The sequence below is a fragment of the Halichoeres trimaculatus genome, unplaced genomic scaffold (assembly GCF_033239565.1).
Source record: "Halichoeres trimaculatus isolate MK-OKI-2021-1 unplaced genomic scaffold, fHalTri1.1 fHalTri1_scaffold_3, whole genome shotgun sequence".
Lineage (NCBI taxonomy): Eukaryota > Metazoa > Chordata > Actinopteri > Labriformes > Labridae > Halichoeres > Halichoeres trimaculatus.
The window spans coordinates 41,340,968-41,357,448 of NW_027437181.1; the positions used below are offsets into that span (position 1 = coordinate 41,340,968).

The window sequence follows — 16,481 nt, forward strand, 5'->3', positions numbered from 1 at the left end:
TTCTGTCACAATGTTCATTTTTCTATATATTTACTTTGAATAAGTTATTTGATCATATCAATGATTCCTAAACTAAGGTACTTATACCCCCAGGGGTACGCGACAAATAAAAAAATAAAAGCATGATTTGAAACAAACATTTTTAAACTGGAGCATAACTAGACATAGGCTACTGTCTGAGGTGCCTGCTCACATTGCCAAAAAAATTACATAAACTACAGACCAGAAGTTTGGCAGCAAGATCAGATTTGTACAAAAAAACCTCCTAGTGTCATCGCTTTACTTTGCAACACAATAAATGTGATTATTTTACAAAGAGAAACTTAGACACATACAGCTATCAGATATTTTAGGTTTTCTTGCTTTAACTTGGCTTTCTTCAAAATAACTCATTTAAAATCAATGTATTTTTTTCAATCAGAGACTGATATTGAACAGATACTTTTCCAGTGGCTATAAGTGTGTGAGAGTAGAGGGGAAATTAGGGTTGGGAGGAAAAATCCATTCACATAACTAACAGGATTTTTGTTCAAGAATCCATTTTATTTTATCCTTCATTTTAGTCTTGGTTTCTGAGCTGGGTTGGAAAAACATTGCAGCTTTTCTCCAGCAGAGGGCGAGATGTTCATCTCTGACTCATGTGATGTGCATTTTTGGGGAAAATATTGCTCCTGATGGGCTGTAGACATCATCATTCAACTTTTTCACATGGTCAGGTGTAAAAAAACAAACAAACAAAAAATCAGAAATATAAAAGAATCACAGTTTAAATTGTATCAGCACCAAAGCATATCTTCTCAGCCCAGAATTATGGGTTAAAATTCAGTATTGGGCGTTTCAACGAGACAGGGACTTCATACACATCAGTAAGTAAGATGCATTTTGGATCCAAACCAATAAGATCAACATTATATTTAGCCAGCCTGGGGTGATGGCAAAGATGCAGGTTCTCAGGAAAAACAAACAAGAAATTCAGAGGAGCTGGGGGATACAGCCATCATCCTGGGCTGGGGTATCTGAGGCCAGAGGTTGTTTGACTCTGTGCAGCACAGACAGGAAGCTGAAACAGAGGTTATAAAACTCTGTATGAGCTTACTGATTCACAGGAACGCCAAGTCTTCAAACATCTCTGAGTTTGCACGGTAATTTTTCTTCACTTCCTGTCAAGTCATTTGATACATTTTGATCTGAATGTGCAGGGTTTAATGTAAAGTCTATTATAACAATTTTGAGTTTTACCTGCTCTATTTATTAAAACTATAAAAGTTAATCAAGGCTAAATTAAAGGTTGAAACACAGAACAGAGCCCTCAGCTGCTTTAAATTACTCGAAGGTTTTTAAGCTCCGTTTCTGCTGTGTGATGGTGTGTGTGATGAGACAATAAAAAGGACGTGTGTCTTAGAAGGCACATCACATAATTTCATTTATTCAGAATCAAAAAGAAAGCAGAAATTTGAGCTGAGAGGAGTGGCCACAGCTTGAGCTATAAAAACATGAAGTGACCGTTGAGAGAAATATCAACATCCAGATGAGCGTCCACTAAAGTCTGAATCTGTGAGAAACTAACCTTCTGTTAACACACAGTGGAGCTCTGCAGTCAGACAACATGAAAGTCAAAAAGTGAAGTGAAGCTGGACCACATGGATAAAAGGGAACTGAACAGCAGACGGGGTGTGCAGGTGTGCTTACCTGTTTCTACAACACAAAGAGAGTTCTGGTAGGTCATGAATGCACAGTAATCAGATTCATTGATATAAGGCAGTGTCACACTGTGTTAAGCATATCTTTATCAAAATATTGCTTCATGTGGCACAAGAAAAAAACTCTCTGCTGATTGTCTGCTCCTGAACACATCAAACAGGAGAGACTGTGAGATATGTTCACAGAAGACTCCACAGGAAGTATCATCTCATTGGTCCTCTCTCAGATGAGCAGCTTGCACCTCGAGCTCCTCCGCTGTCACCATGTCCGGACTGATGGCAGCAAACCTTGTCCCGTGGAACTGACGCAGGTGAATCTACGAACACAAGACAAAAAAACAACATGTCAGACACTTTGACCTGTCATCAAACACCTGTGGTGCCTGTTAAGTTCCCTGTCGTATCTGTAGGTTGACTGTAGTCCCAACATATAGTTAATGAGTACACTGTCTGTGTACAGGTACACACCTGAGCCCCGTTCCTCCCACCTCACTGACTCAGTTAACTGGATAATCTGAGGATTAACCATCAGTCAGGCTTGTTCCGTTCCTCCAAGCAGGTTAAAATGAACCACTAAAGCAACAGATCCATAAACTTAAACCCGCTCCAGGGCAGGTTTACTTCAGTAAGCCAGACCTACACACACACAAGTTTCCCTCCCAGTCCATTTAGGAGCAGTAATAATTCACACCGCATTTTGAAGGGAAAGACTGATCCTAGATCACCAAGATACTTTTATTTCTGATGCTTATTCTTATGAGCATTGCCGTTTCATTCTCCCAGTCATTATTTATTTGTAACAACTGATCGAGCCAATACTGCCTAGTACAGCCGTGTGCTTGCTCAAACTTTGTGCAAGATTCTGTTTTTTTTCTGTGATCAGCACATTTTTATCATAGGCTGTATGATTAATGGATGTAGTCTCCCTGTCTCACCTGTCTGTTTCTAAAAACAGAGTTTTAAAGCAAATCAGCTGGTGCAACCATTCTGGAAGTGTCGCAGACTTCGAGTCTCCACACTAACAGCGATGGGGTGCTTGTCGGTCACATGAGCTGAGCTGTGCCTCTGATTTGACAAACTTACAGCACAGTTTTTTAAACCAGGCTGTAAATAGGTTAATTGTGAAAACAGCTTTTTTGGCTTGGTGTGTTTGTGACTTCCTGTACTTCTGGAGCCAGGCTTAAGTGGACACTGGAGAAACAGCAGATTTTAGCTCTTCAGCATTGTCTCATATCTTTGATTTTTATATGGTGTTGTGGATCTAGAGAACATCAGCAAAGCTGCTGTTTGCCGTTCAGTACGCACAGTGTATCTTACGCTGAAGATGTTTATGAACATCCTTGTTATGTTCCCTGGCCATGTCAGAGTGAATTTTACCAAGTACAGCTTCTATGGAACACCATAACCCAGTTGAGCTAATATGACCATTGAAAAAATAAAACTATTTCTGTAGTTTCATTAAACAGCAGGTTTATTTTCATGCAGTTTCCTAACTTTACCGGCACAGTGGCTTTGCCGATGTCCTCTGCATCCCCAATGCTATATAAAAATGTGCCATGTGCAAAGAAAACAAACAGAATCATGCACACAAAGTTTGATTGACTGCGCTGGGTAGTGTTGGCGATGTATGGCCCTATCAGCTGATGCAAATAAATAATGCCTCGGGGACTGAAACGGTAATGCACATAAAATAAAACCTCATAAGAAAATCATGATGATCCCAGGTCAGACTTTCTCTGCGAAATGCAGCACAGATTGTTATGGCTCCTTAATGGTCTGGGTCTCTCAGGAAAGTTAGATCTGCCCCCTGAAATAAATCTGCAATGAAAATATTTCTTACTATTCTTCATGAATTATGACAGACATTTGTGATTTCTGTGATCCACACTGCCCACCCAGGTATCCTGATCACTCATGTCTAGATCCAATCCAGGGAGACGGATTCAGCGCAATCAGCCTCAGAGGAACGGACTTACCCTGCCTTCAATCATCCCCATAACTGAGTCTGGCTGAAAGGACATTAGCTCAGATTATTTGAACCATGTATGAGGAACAGGCTCTGTAGACTGACACACCTGTATGTAGAGGTTGACCTCGGCGCTCCTGCACAGGTAGGGAAAGTTTCCACCCGTCTTCAGATGGGCTCGTCTTGCGTTTGGATACAGTTTGTACATCTCTTCTTTAGCCTCTAGGGACAGCGCGCTCTGATCAAACACCTGTACACAGAACATCTGTGGTCAGGTAACTCTGCTTCAAACACTCTTCTACAGGTGAGCTCACAGTAAAACTTACGTCTATTATGGTCACAGCCACGTCTTTGATTTTATGTGGCTCTACGTACGAGTTCTGACAGTTGAGTGTTAGCCGCGATGCTAGCTCACTTTGGTTCAGGCTCTCCAACTACAGAGCACACACACAGACACACACACACACAGAGGAAAAGGTTCGAATTTAAATCCCATATTAATCTCTTAAAATGGACATTGTAGACGCCCTGCTGCTGCTGATGAGGTTTACATGCTTTACAAAGTGCACGTTTTCCACAACATATAGACAACACTTTGAAAAGTAAAAAATTACACCAGCCATCTTTTTTTTAAATTCTAAACAGTGTTATTTGTCCACTCCCTAAGTTTTATTTTGACTCCAATAGTGAGTTAAGAAGGTTACCCTCCCAAAACTTAAATTTCAACTTCTTCACTCACACACACTTACTCTGTCCACCATGAAGTCAATGGCATCGGCCATCTTGGAGTCCACAGGTCCTTTAGCAAAGTTCCCCAGAACAATCTTCTTCAACATAAACGCAGGCATCAACCAGAAACTGAACATAAACACAGAGAAGAAAAATGAAACCTCTGCTAATGCAGTTCATTTACGTCTTTACCTGTCCTGAACACTCACCTGTTGGCTGTCCACGTCTGGTTAAAGATGGAGGTGTCGCTGAATGAGTTACACAGGATCAGAGAGTGAACTCTGGGGGATTTGTGTGTGCACTCTGCAAACTTCTGGGCCAAGAATCCTCCCAGAGACGCCCCAAACAGGTGCACCTGAGGGTCAGGAACCACATGTCCACATTAAACACCGTGTCCACCTTTCAACACCTGTGCTTCAGATAATCTGGAGGAGAACTCACCCACCTGCTGGTGAGCAGGGTGTAAACTGTGACGTGTGTGCAGCCATGTTGCTGCTGCAATATGAAATCATTACCTGACTCCAGGGTGTAAGTGTCGCCAAAGACTTCCCAAAGATACAAATCATGATATAACAACAGTTATTCAAAGAATCACTTTCTCTCAAGATGTTTAGGAGAGTCAGCAGCAGGCAGTGGTGAGTAGTGGTGGGATGCTGGAGTGATGGGTTTCAAGTGATCACTGAACAGCATGTGTCAGTTGTGCTCACAGAGGAATGAAAACTCAACAGTCCAATGAAGAAGCTAACTAGCCAATGAGGTTCAAAGTTCAACAACAATTCCAAACAACTGTTCATCTCCAGACTCTGCTCACCTTACTCACTCTGGAACATTTGCTAAAGGAATGTTTTGTTTTGTCCTCAGAGAGCTACTGTACTCAGTGTGTGTTTTTCCAGTTCGTGCCAGCAGAATGTAAATGATTTAAGTGCATTTAATATACTTAATTATTATTTTGTTTTTATAACATGACTTTTTATGTTTACATTTTTTTAATGTTAGGTATATATATTAACTATAACCTCTGCCAAGCGGACTGTGATCGTCACCAACACTTCAGTCCTACTTTAATGTTATACTCCCTTTCAGCAGACTGTCTGCTTCAGTTTGGTGTTAGTTGCAGGTTTGTACGATAATTTGTTTCCTGACAGTGTTGAAAATGATGATGACCCAGTACATAGTTCATATTCCAGATCTTAGTATCCAGAATATTGTCAGGATCTGGATCATACTTTTACATCTGTCAGAAATTATTGTGAGTGTCTTGTATTGTTTACAAAGCAATCTGATCATGAATCGTGGAGTTATATACACATATGGTGAAAACGGCCCTATCTCACAATGATAAAGAATCCTTTAAAAGAATCCTGGATCCAGACGGTGAGCAAGATCACCTCCAAAATTTAATCACTTCTCCCTGCTCCCACATTTCCTGAAAATTTCATCAAGATCTGTTACTTTTTGAGTTATGTTGTTCACGGACAGACAGACTAATTCTCCCAAAAACACAGCCTCTTTGGCAAAGGTAGCTATATGTTAAACCCACATAACTTTATTGTGTAACTTCAAAGCATTTCATCTGATCATTGTACATATGGTAATTAGAATGAGTTATGGCAACTTAAATTTGTTATATATTTTACATATATTGCATTTGAGTATAAACTACCTAATCTTTTGAAAATACCTGCATTATAAATTTATAATGCTACTGCATTTTTTAATCCAATTTTTAGGATCACACTACTTTTGTTTGCAGAATTTATTTCAAATAAACTATAAAACAAAGGTGTGCTAACAAAATTTGGCACCCTTCAGATTTCTTTGCATTCCTTTGAAACTTTAAGACATTGCTTACATTTACAGAATGGCAGCTGCTTCTGCATCACAAATCCTCACAGACACAGAGGCTCAATGTGCACAAACCAAGAAGAAAATGTTAGCTGTTGTGTTCACCTGCACAAAGTTGGAGGACTGTGTATGAAGACAGGACACAAACCTTTGGTGACCATCCTGAAAAAAGCCCACTGCACCGCCCCGTAAGGGTAGGGGGGGAAAAAATGTTACACGATATATAGGGATTTTGTTTGTTTGGCAAAATCAAAATTGGGATTCTTTGACTGAAAATTTTTTTTTTTCTAATTCAGATTCTTTATTTCAGTCTTTCTTTACTAGCTGGACTGAAAAAGATACCACTTTTCTTCATTAGAGGGTGAAACGTTTCTCTCTGACTCATATGATGTACATTTTAGGGGAAAATATGGCTCCTGACATAGTCTGTAGACATTATCATCACCATATAACGTTTTCACATGGTCTGGTGTTAAAAAAAGCAAACAAAAAATAGGATAAATTGTTAATACCAAACAATCGCAATTTAAATCGAACGTGCAAGAATAGCATATCGTCCCAGCCTAACTGCCCCGTCCACAGAGCTATGACATCATCTTGGTTTATAAAAAAGATGAACTCAGATACGTATGTTTGTATGTAACCACAAGAGTCCCCCAGGCTCTAGCTGAACATGACTGTTCTCTGTGCTTTGATAATGCTACACAATACACCAGTGAGCAGTCTGAATATTTCACAAAGAAGTGTGGCTTCTAACACACTAACAAGCAGCCCAGAGTTTCTACAGTCCAAAGGACTCACTGAAAGACCTGCAAGAAGTGCTAAACAACTGATGGATCTGATGTGTCCCTAAGTCGTCTTAACCTGAGAAACATCACTCCTGACCAGACACTTGGCTCACCAGCTTAACACCTGATGTGATGTCACCAAAGTGCAGCCATTCCTCTGAGCAACAACCTGTTTGAGCCCACCACACAATCACACACAGTTAGTCAGTGTGTGAAGACTACACACTGACACACAACCTGTAGAAAAGGTAACCTCAGACTCACCTTGTCCAGCTGCAGGTGATCCAGGAGCTTCCTGAAGCCATCACAGAACTCCATCAGGTCCCAGTAGACAGGGTACTGCAGCTGCAGGGAGCAGACACACCAGCAGGGGGCATTACAAGCTGCCAACTGTGGTTGATCTGCTTCTTAGACTGATGACAATATGCTAAAATTTCTAAGCAAATGCAGAGTGTGTGTTCACACAGAGTATGTGTTTGGGCCTCACCGAAATCACCCTGTAGCCCCATCCTGTGAGCGCTAACACCTGCTGGAAGAACACCTCCGCCGTTCCACTCACTGGTGGGAGGAGGATTATTGGGCACCTGATACTCTTTGGACCTGCGTCATACAGAGACCACACCTTACTGTCGTCATCATCAACGATGATCTGAGGGAGACACAGGCACACACAGACACACACACACGGAGCATTGTTAGAGTAGATGAAGACAGGTGTCTGCACACACAAGGGCTGTGTCTTAAACTGCCTACCTCGATACGTACACTGACATGAAGTGCACTGTGCGCACTCTGTACTTACTAAACCAGTGCACAAAATCTTACAGTGTAGTGTTGTCTCAAATCAAACGCTGGTGCTTCACACTTACTGGAAACTACGATCCCATTTCACAACCATTCACAGGTGTTCTTCTGCTTTTCGTTAATTACAACAAACGTTTGATCCATTCCCACCCCTTGCATTGAGGCTCAACTTTTTTGCCTGTTTTAAGTCCACCAGCTGAGAAATCAAAGTCAATTGCATTTTCCCATACTGTGAACACAGTCAGCACTAAATTTAACCAGTGTAAGTGCAAAAATACCCAATCTGAAGAAGCCAACAGTTATTACAAAGTGAATATTATTCCATTATCACTGATCCTGGGTAATTCAGCAGTATTTCGTGTTTATGTTTGACTGTTGGTTATTTGCTGTGAGATTAAGGATTATTTTAGATTACAACTCATGTGGTACTTACTCTCTTCAGAGGCACTGTGCTTCTGAACCAGTTATAGTCAGGAGACACTTTAATCTCGTCCATCTGAGGGAACACACGCCGCACGCGCGCGCACACACACACACACACACACACACACACACACACACACACACACACACACACACACACACACACACACACAAATACAAATAGGATTGTACTTTTTTCATACTGTTTTTATATCCCCCAGTCTTCTTTACGAAAATAATAGTTTGTTAGGCATGAGCTATACCTCTACACTGTATGTAATCATATGTCATATGTCAAACCTTTGATTTCAGGGTTAGCCCGATTACTGTTATAACTATGCCACAGGTTAACCACCATTTAATATAAACGAAAGCTTTTAAAACAATCGTCAGCCAGTGCAATAGTTACCAGAGCTTCAGTAAACAATGTTTTTGATTCTGGTTTGAATTAATCACACATTTTACAAAGAAAGATCGTAGCTTTAGCTGATACAAAGTTTCATGTTAACTTTACTAGCTTCGCAGACTCGTTTCACGTTAGCTTTGTGATAGCGTCAGCTGCCACTGGTGTAAAAAATGGCTTAAACTAATTAAGTGTGAATTATATCCTTTACCTGGTCTAAAATAACAGTGTGAATACCAGCCTCAGCCTCTTGTTAACATTAGCTTCCCTAGCGCCATGCTAACTGTCTCACGTGATCTTGAGTCCGCTAACAGTTGTCATGGTGGCACATTAAAGAGCAGAAACACCTAACCAGCCTCAATATGATCGGCGGAGCTGTTACCGTGCTCATAGTGGTTGATCTCTGTCACCGGGTCCGGGAAAGTTCATCCATACCTGGAGAGCATTTCTGCAGCTGCCTGCCTGGTCACATGACTTCAGCGTCTGACACCTCCTACCCACAATGCACTGCGGATATAACACGGCCTGTCACCGTAAGAAAGATTAATGAGGGTAAAAATATAAGAATTAAAGACACTCTATAAGGAACTTTTTCAACATCAAACTGCAAAATTGGAATACTTTAAATTTTCAACTGATCGTATTTATTTTTTTAACGCCTGCGCCCGTGTGTGTGTGTGTGTGTGTGTGTGTGTGTGTGTGTGTGTGTGTGTGTGTGTGTGTGTGTGTGTGTGTGTGTGTGTGTGTGTGTCTGTCTGTGTCTGTGTCTGTGTCTGTGTGTGTCTGTGTCTGTGTCTGTGCGTGTCTGTGTCTGTGTATGTGTGTCTGTGTGTAGACACATTGGCCACTGTAGATGACTGGCGCTGTTCGTCTCACTAAAAGACTCCATACGGGGACCTGAAGAAGAAACAACATGGCGGGCGCTGTAAAGAACTGGTGGACGTGATCGTCAGTTTTGTTAACTTTTGTGGAAATTGTCGTCACTTTTGATTTATTTTGTTGGATATAGTCTCTCCGAATATTTTTACAGAACATGGATAAAACATGGCAGCCTCCGGATTACTACATCGGCTATAATGAGACACCATACACCGCTGAAAGACCTCCGTACCCTGCTACCGCTCAGGCATCTGCACAGCCGGATCCTGCCGCTCCTCAGTGGACTCCCTCAGCGGGATATGACAGCGGCATGTACGGCTTCGGGTACGACGTCTCCGCTCTGCCCCTCGGAGGAGAAGGGCCGTGGTGCGGTGGTCCTCGCTTCCCTCCACCGTTTGGGTTTGACCCCTCCGTGCCCCCGCCGCCTCTCGGCTTTTCCCCTCCTGGACTCGCCCCGAGAATGGAGCCCCCCGCCCCGATGAACACCTCGCACTGCGGCTCGCGGTTTCATACGAGGCCATTCAGACCCGGTTGTCAAAACGTTCGGTATGATTCCGACTCAGGTCAGAGTCCGGTGCTCTCTCTGCGAGTTCATGATCCTGACCGGGATCAAGTTATCCCGAGAGCTGAAGATCACGCCAGTCTTCAGAGGACCCAAGACCAGCAGTGGATCACGGGCTTCCTACAGAGCAGAGGTAAGAGCTACAGGAGCACTCAGTCCCAGCGGACCCAGACGGTCTCAGAACTGAAGTCCCAGCAGCCCCAAAGTGTCCTGGAGCTGAGACGGGCTCTGTCCCGGGCGGCTATGCTCGTCTCCCAGTTGACTCAGACCTGTGAGTCCCTGAGGAGCAGTATGGAGGACAGTAAGTGGACCCGGTCACATTCCGCGGCCCTGGAGGTGAAAGAAGAGCTCCGGGACCTGCTGTTGGTTCTAGGGGACAGTCAGTGTTTAGCCCGCTGGAAGGCTCAGCTAAACCGTATCAAGGAGAGGAGGTCCAGGAGAAGAAGGTCCAGGATGATGCTACGGTTGGAGGAGCAGCAGAGAGAGGAGCTCAGCGTGGAGAAGGAGGCCTCCATAGATCGGTGGAGGCTGCAGCAGATCCAGCAGGTGGAGGAGAAGAAGAAGGTGTGTTTATGTAAGAGGGGGCAGCGAAGCTGACCTTTCTATTCAGAACCAGAACAGGTGGATGTTGTCACGGAGCTAGGGCTGAACGATTTTGGGAAAAGATTGAATTGCGATTTTTCTGGCAGATATTGTGATTTCAATTCGATTCACGATTTTCTTCAAATCAAGCTTTGGGATATTCACATGTAGGGCTGAGCGATTTTAGGAAAAGATCTAATTTTTCTGGCAGATATTGCAATTCACAATTTTTTAATCCTCAATAGTGATAATAAATAATCTGCTTTCATCAACTTCTACTCCTAAACAGAGGCTTTGTGTTGTTGACCTGCTTACCAGCACTTTTAACATATAGATTGTCTACAAATTTGTAAAACAGAATGTGTATAATACTTGACAAAACAGGTCCTGAGTCAGTCAGGAGCGCTGCAAAAAAAATTGCTGCTTTGGCGATCTCAAAATTTCATTGTCTAAAATTGCGATTTCGATCTGAAAACGATAAATTGTTCAGCCCTACACGGAGCTTTGTAAAACATGTCACACGTTAGTGGGAGCTATCACCCTGGGGTTAGGCAATTATAAGTTTTAACTTCAGCCTAAACCCTTTCAGTCAGCACTACCAGGTACATTGATCTGCACAAGGGTATGTGTTTGTTTGTCTATGTGTGAGAATATATGTATGTGTGGGCAGATCAACATGTATATGTGCACGTATGTGTATGTATGTATGTGTATGTACATGTATATATATACATATATATGTATGTATGTTTGCATATGTATATATGCAGATATATTTAGATATGTTTGGATATATGTATATGTTTGTAAAGTGTATCTGATTGTGCAAATGACTGGAAAATTAAAACTAACTAACTAACTAACACCTGCGACCCCAGCCCCACTGTGTCACAGTGGGGTAAATAACTTACTTATTTAAATGTACCATACATATGAATGATTAGAAATAATTTTGGTAATCCTAATTGACCAAAAACAGGAAAAGTTTATTCTGATTTAATGCTGGGGGGTGAGGGGAAAAAAAGGTAATGTGCCTTTGTATATGGTGTGTGTAAACTTCTGGTTTCAACTGAATGTCAGAGTTAGCCATACGGCTAGTTTTCATCTGTAGTCCAAGATAAAGTTAGACGCATCCTGATAGCATGAAAAATAAAACACGGCAAGCTAAAGTGATGACACCTGTGCATATTTGTTTCTATATGTGTGTGTGTGTGTGTGTGTGTGTGTGTGTGTGTGTGTGTGTGTGTGTTACAGGAGCAGGAGGTGAAGCGTGCTGCGGACTCTGTGCTCTGTGAGGTGAGGAGGAAGCAGATTGATGTGAAGAGGATGCAAGATGTGCTGAGATCTGTTGAAAAACTACGCAAACTGAGGAAGGAGGCTGCATCCAGGAAAGGTGAAAAAGAATGAGGGTTATTGAGTGAAAGCGATACAGCAAGAATACATTTAAAAATCTAAACAAATTCACACAACAGACAAAGAAAATAAAAAACGAGATGACACCTCTCCATAAAATATGCTCACTTTCCCCCAACCCCTTATGTCTCCCTCCGCAGCTGAAAGGCAGACTTAATATTCCTTCTTTGAACCAATCGTTATCTTTCAGCAAGCATGTTCCTTCTCTTGCTCTGCAAGGCAGAAGTTGTTGATGGAAGTGGAGCTACAACTTTTGGCTGCTTTTTCTCTGCCAGTGTTGAGGATTTTCATATGTAAAACTTCTACAGCTTCTTACAATCATTGAGCACACAGGTTGTGACTGGGTTGGCAGGTGGGATGTCCAATTATCTCAGCCTAAAGGATTTGGTATCAGTTTAGAGACCAGAACTCAAACACCCAAACACACATACACAGGACATGACCACCTCTTACTCCTAAATAGCTGTATTCTATCAGCTGTGATCCACTGGATCAATGATGTTGTGTGTGTGTGTGTGTGTGTGTGTGTGTGTGTGTGTGTGTGTGTGTGTGTGTGTGTGTGTGTGTGTGTGTGTGTGTGTGTGTGTGTGTGTGTGTGTGTGTGTGTGTGTGTGTGTGTGTGTGTGTGTTTTTCAGGTATTGTCACAGAGCCAGAGTGTGACCAAGTGTTCATGGAGCGTGTGGAGCAGCTGAGGAGTGTGATGAAGAGGAGGACGGCAGTGTATTGTGCCGAGGAGAAGGCTCTGAGGGTGATGCTGGAAGGGGAGCAGGAGGAGGAGAGGAGGAGGGAGCAGGAGAGGAGGGGGAGGAAGGAGAGAGAAAGACAGCTGCAGAGGAGAAACAGAGCGCACACAATGCTGTTTGGAGGTGAGCGGGGGGAGGCATGATTGGATGGAACTGTTTTGGAAACTGTCCACAGACCAATCAAATGGCAGACAGATGACTGGACAAACTGCATACTTGTTGTGGCTCAGCTTGTTTACCAATTTGAAATGTGGAAGAAGTAATGCTGGATGCAAAACCGCTTCTATGTATTATTATATGTCCTTAAAATGTGAAATGGTGGTTTATAGAGATGTAACTTTACTACTTTAAGTTTTAAGAAACACCACTTTATTTCTCATTTTTTCACTCTGACCATTAAACTTTAGTGTAGTATTATTTTATTTTTTAACTCATTCCAGTAGATGGCAGTGATGCTCCTTAAACTGAGTGCCACCTGCCAGACACAGAAAAAGGAGATGACCCAATATGAATATCCACACTCACACACTCACTGATGTAGAGGCGCATCCCTTCAAAGTTTGTGAGAGTATAGGGCTGTCCCACAGTTGAATTGCAAAGTGCGTGAAGGCCCTCGCTGACTTTCTGAGCCCTTAACACACCCTTTCCGTAAGTTAGCATGGTTGCAGACTTATGTGGCGTGAAACCTTAGAACCTTTTGGGGGGAAAGCCACAAACACGGCAGGTTAAACAAACACGTAACGTGGAAATTAAAAAAAGAGACAGCCGAAATTAAACCGTGGATAATGCTTCAGAAATATAAGTCTGCCTGTCATCAAGAATAAATGTATGAAACAGTCTCAATCTTCTCGAACATTTCTAACTTTACACTCTGTATGTGCAGGTTAATGAATACATTCAGATTTTTTGTATTCATTTTTTTTTTTCAGTTTGGTGGATAAGCTGTTTTGACTAAAGGAGCGTATGGAAAAATGTCAATTATTTCAATCCAAATCTTCAATAACTGTTTATTAACAGTTCATACTGCTGCTCAGGTGGGCTACATGATGACATGCAGGTTGTGTGTCTAGTGGCAAAGTGCTGTCCCAATCTCAGTTAGACCATTTTGAGCCCTTGCAGACTTGTTCGCGCAGACGCTCATCAGGTAATCTTAATGAAGTTTGTAAGGGCTCAGGGCTCAGGGTTTAGGGGGGACGTAGAGATTCAGCTGATGAACAGCATAAGCACCTTGCATTGTGGGAAACAGCATGAGAGATAGACTGTGGTCGGCTGCAGAATTTTTCCCAAATCACTAGGACATTCAGGTATTTTTAGCATATTTCAGATTTTGCTCTTTAACATGCTACATGCTACATGTAAACCAAATTCATACGAGCTGCTAGTGTAGTAAGCAGTTACCAAAACAGCATGACGTGTATGACAGGTCAAAAAGTTACAGACAACTCCCTGAGAAGAGAGGCATCATATGAAAAACAACTCATGTCAATAAGTCATGTTTTCATGTTGATCATCCGGCTGTGTTTCAGAACATCAGGCTGCAGCTGAAGTATCCCATCTGAAAGTATCATACGTTAACCAGGAAATAATCAGAGCAACAGATCACTTTAGCATGATAATGATGAAGAGAAAATGATACTTGTCGTGAATTTTGCATCACTTTTAATTCTCTAATCTGCCAGTTCGTCCTCTTTGCAAACAGAGCTGTGTTGATGTCAGTCTGGGTTGCTTGTTTGAGTCAATACATTTTAAATATCACAGTTTGCTTCTTGGTTTTTAAATGTGACCCACTGGTTTTTCTAACTCCGGCTCTGTTCACACTGCAGTTCAAAGTGACCTGAATCTGATTTATTGGCTCAAATGTGACCCATATCTGCTTTGTTTCCAGCTGTCTGAACAGCACAAATCACATCGAGTTGAACATTTTCTTATCAGATACAGGCCACTTTCAAATGTGGGGAACACACATCACTGTTCTACGCTGCACAAAAAAACACAAGAACACAAACATGGAAGACAGCAGTGATGGAGTTAGCCAGTGGAGGGATAGTGAAGTTTTAGACCTATTCAGTAGCCTGAGTGCTGTGACTGAGCAGAAACAACCACAGCTGAGCACGGGAGGAGGGGCGGAGTGCGCATGAGGGAATTGAGGGAAAGGGGCGCACAGAGAGAAGAGAAACGGGAACTTAAGTACCCGTTTGTGTTTCTTGAAGTGGAGAGCAGGGAGAGAATCAGGCGAGTACAACTACACGTAAGCAAATAAGCCCCAAAAACCCTGGGCAATGTTAGTTTCTGTTAATAGTGTCCTGTTTGTGACATCATTGATATTTAACTGAGCATGTGGGTCACTTCAGGAGCCTGATGTATTCACATCCCCGTCGGCAGACAGGCCACATTTAAAAATGTTGTGCAAACAAACAAAAAAAAAAACGGATATGAGCAGTAAATCTGAATTGAGCTTTACGGCCTGCAGTGTGACCGAGCCTGACACTGCCTGTTCACACAGGCACACTCACAGTAACTCTGGGTGGATTTAACAGCTGAGACATTCAAGCCTGATCTCCCGTGTCAGAATCAGCAGAGCCAGATGACCCAGACTTTCCCCTGGTCATGCTAAATCTGCTTCTTCGTGATCCAGTCCGCTGTACAGACCCTGAGCGTGTGTTTTTGTGTTACAGACGAACTTCCTGCTGACCATGTGCTGCAGCCATTCAGACAGTTTCACACTCAGGCTGAGAGGAGTCTCCTGGCTCTGCTGCACATCAGGTCCTCATTCTTCCTCTTTGCTATAAATACAGACGAGTGCACAGCATTCATGTGTTCATCCTCACAGTTTCCATACAACAGTATCTACTAATCCTAACGGCTTTCTTAAATCTGTAGGAGAGAGTGGGACATGTTCATGGTGGAGGAAGATCATCCTGACGGCTCTCCTGTTCCTCAGACCTGGATCATACCTGACCCTCCTTCTGACCAGGTTTGGGCTTCTGCCCTGCAGACTGTGGACACAGGGGCAGACACACTCTGTGTGTAATCTCGAGCGCACACACAGAAACTCTGATGATGCCCTGGTTTGACTCACTGACAGACTGACAACCCTTAAAGCTCATATTTTGTAGCTCCACCTACCAGTCTGTTTAGAACTGAAGAAGCCTTTCACAGGAGAGACCTCTTCAAGAGCTCTACCAAGTCCGGCGGACATTATCCAAACTCATTCCCCCTGACCTGGATGACTGACTGGGCCCCTGAGGGGGGTGGGGGGTGGGGGGGTTTCTGTCCTCAAGCACATCACTTTGATTTGTTCCTGGACCCTGCAGGTGAGAGTAGCGATGAGCTCAGAGCTCCAGTTTAACACCGAGTGTGTTCCAGCCATGTGACCTGTGTGGTCTGAGCAATGCTGAGCTAAATATTTGGAGTCTAATCATCAAAGATCAGCTCAGAGTTTTTTCTATTTGATAAAGAATGGTCTACCTGTTCTGTTAAATTTTTGATGCACAAGGGAAAAAAATAAAACTGCAGTTTAACATTTTCTATTTTCTGTGTAACGTCTAATTTTCTGTCCCGTTTTAAGCTTTTATGTTGTCCTGGTTGGACCATCAGATCAAACAGTCAATTATTCACATAGCAGCAATTCATAAAGGTAGGG

General features: G+C 42.6%; 2 protein-coding genes across 3 annotated transcripts; one reads left to right on the top strand and one right to left on the bottom strand.

Moving 5' to 3' along the window:
• Positions 1 to 1,398: 1,398 nt before the first annotated feature.
• spg21 (SPG21 abhydrolase domain containing, maspardin) lies at positions 1,399 to 9,182 on the bottom strand. 2 transcript variants are annotated; one of them, XM_074666071.1, is made up of 9 exons: positions 9,041 to 9,182; positions 8,266 to 8,328; positions 7,516 to 7,677; positions 7,293 to 7,373; positions 4,605 to 4,750; positions 4,416 to 4,524; positions 3,993 to 4,100; positions 3,776 to 3,916; positions 1,399 to 2,017 (listed from the first exon to the last, which is right to left on the bottom strand). In XM_074666071.1, the coding sequence occupies exons 1-9, from the start codon at positions 9,047 to 9,049 to the stop codon at positions 1,910 to 1,912; spliced, it is 927 nt and encodes a 308-aa protein (XP_074522172.1). In that variant the 5' UTR covers positions 9,050 to 9,182; the 3' UTR covers positions 1,399 to 1,909. The 2 variants fall into 2 exon arrangements, with proteins under 2 accessions (XP_074522172.1, XP_074522173.1); XM_074666072.1 differs by having other exon boundaries at positions 9,094 to 9,140.
• A 330-nt stretch (positions 9,183 to 9,512) lies between these two features.
• On the top strand, positions 9,513 to 16,381 carry pdcd7 (programmed cell death 7). Its single transcript, XM_074666067.1, has 5 exons — positions 9,513 to 10,663; positions 11,936 to 12,074; positions 12,731 to 12,961; positions 15,514 to 15,601; positions 15,719 to 16,381. The coding sequence occupies exons 1-5, from the start codon at positions 9,692 to 9,694 to the stop codon at positions 15,867 to 15,869; spliced, it is 1,581 nt and encodes a 526-aa protein (XP_074522168.1). The 5' UTR covers positions 9,513 to 9,691; the 3' UTR covers positions 15,870 to 16,381.
• The last annotated feature ends 100 nt before the right edge of the window (positions 16,382 to 16,481 follow it).

Bases quoted from the DNA above. Each gene is read 5' to 3' on its own strand.
- pdcd7 (XM_074666067.1), top strand. From the start codon at position 9,692: ATGGATAAAACATGGCAGCCTCCGGATTACTACATCGGCTATAATGAG. The intron at 12,962-15,513 runs GTGAGCGGGGGG...TTTGTGTTACAG, and splicing joins GCACACAATGCTGTTTGGAG to ACGAACTTCCTGCTGACCAT. The intron at 15,602-15,718 runs GTCCTCATTCTT...TTAAATCTGTAG, and splicing joins CTGGCTCTGCTGCACATCAG to GAGAGAGTGGGACATGTTCA.
- spg21 (XM_074666071.1), bottom strand. The intron at 7,678-8,265 runs GTAAGTACCACA...TGTCTCCCTCAG, and splicing joins GCACAGTGCCTCTGAAGAGA to ATCATCGTTGATGATGACGA. The intron at 7,374-7,515 runs GTGAGGCCCAAA...TGCTCCCTGCAG, and splicing joins GGGGCTACAGGGTGATTTCG to CTGCAGTACCCTGTCTACTG.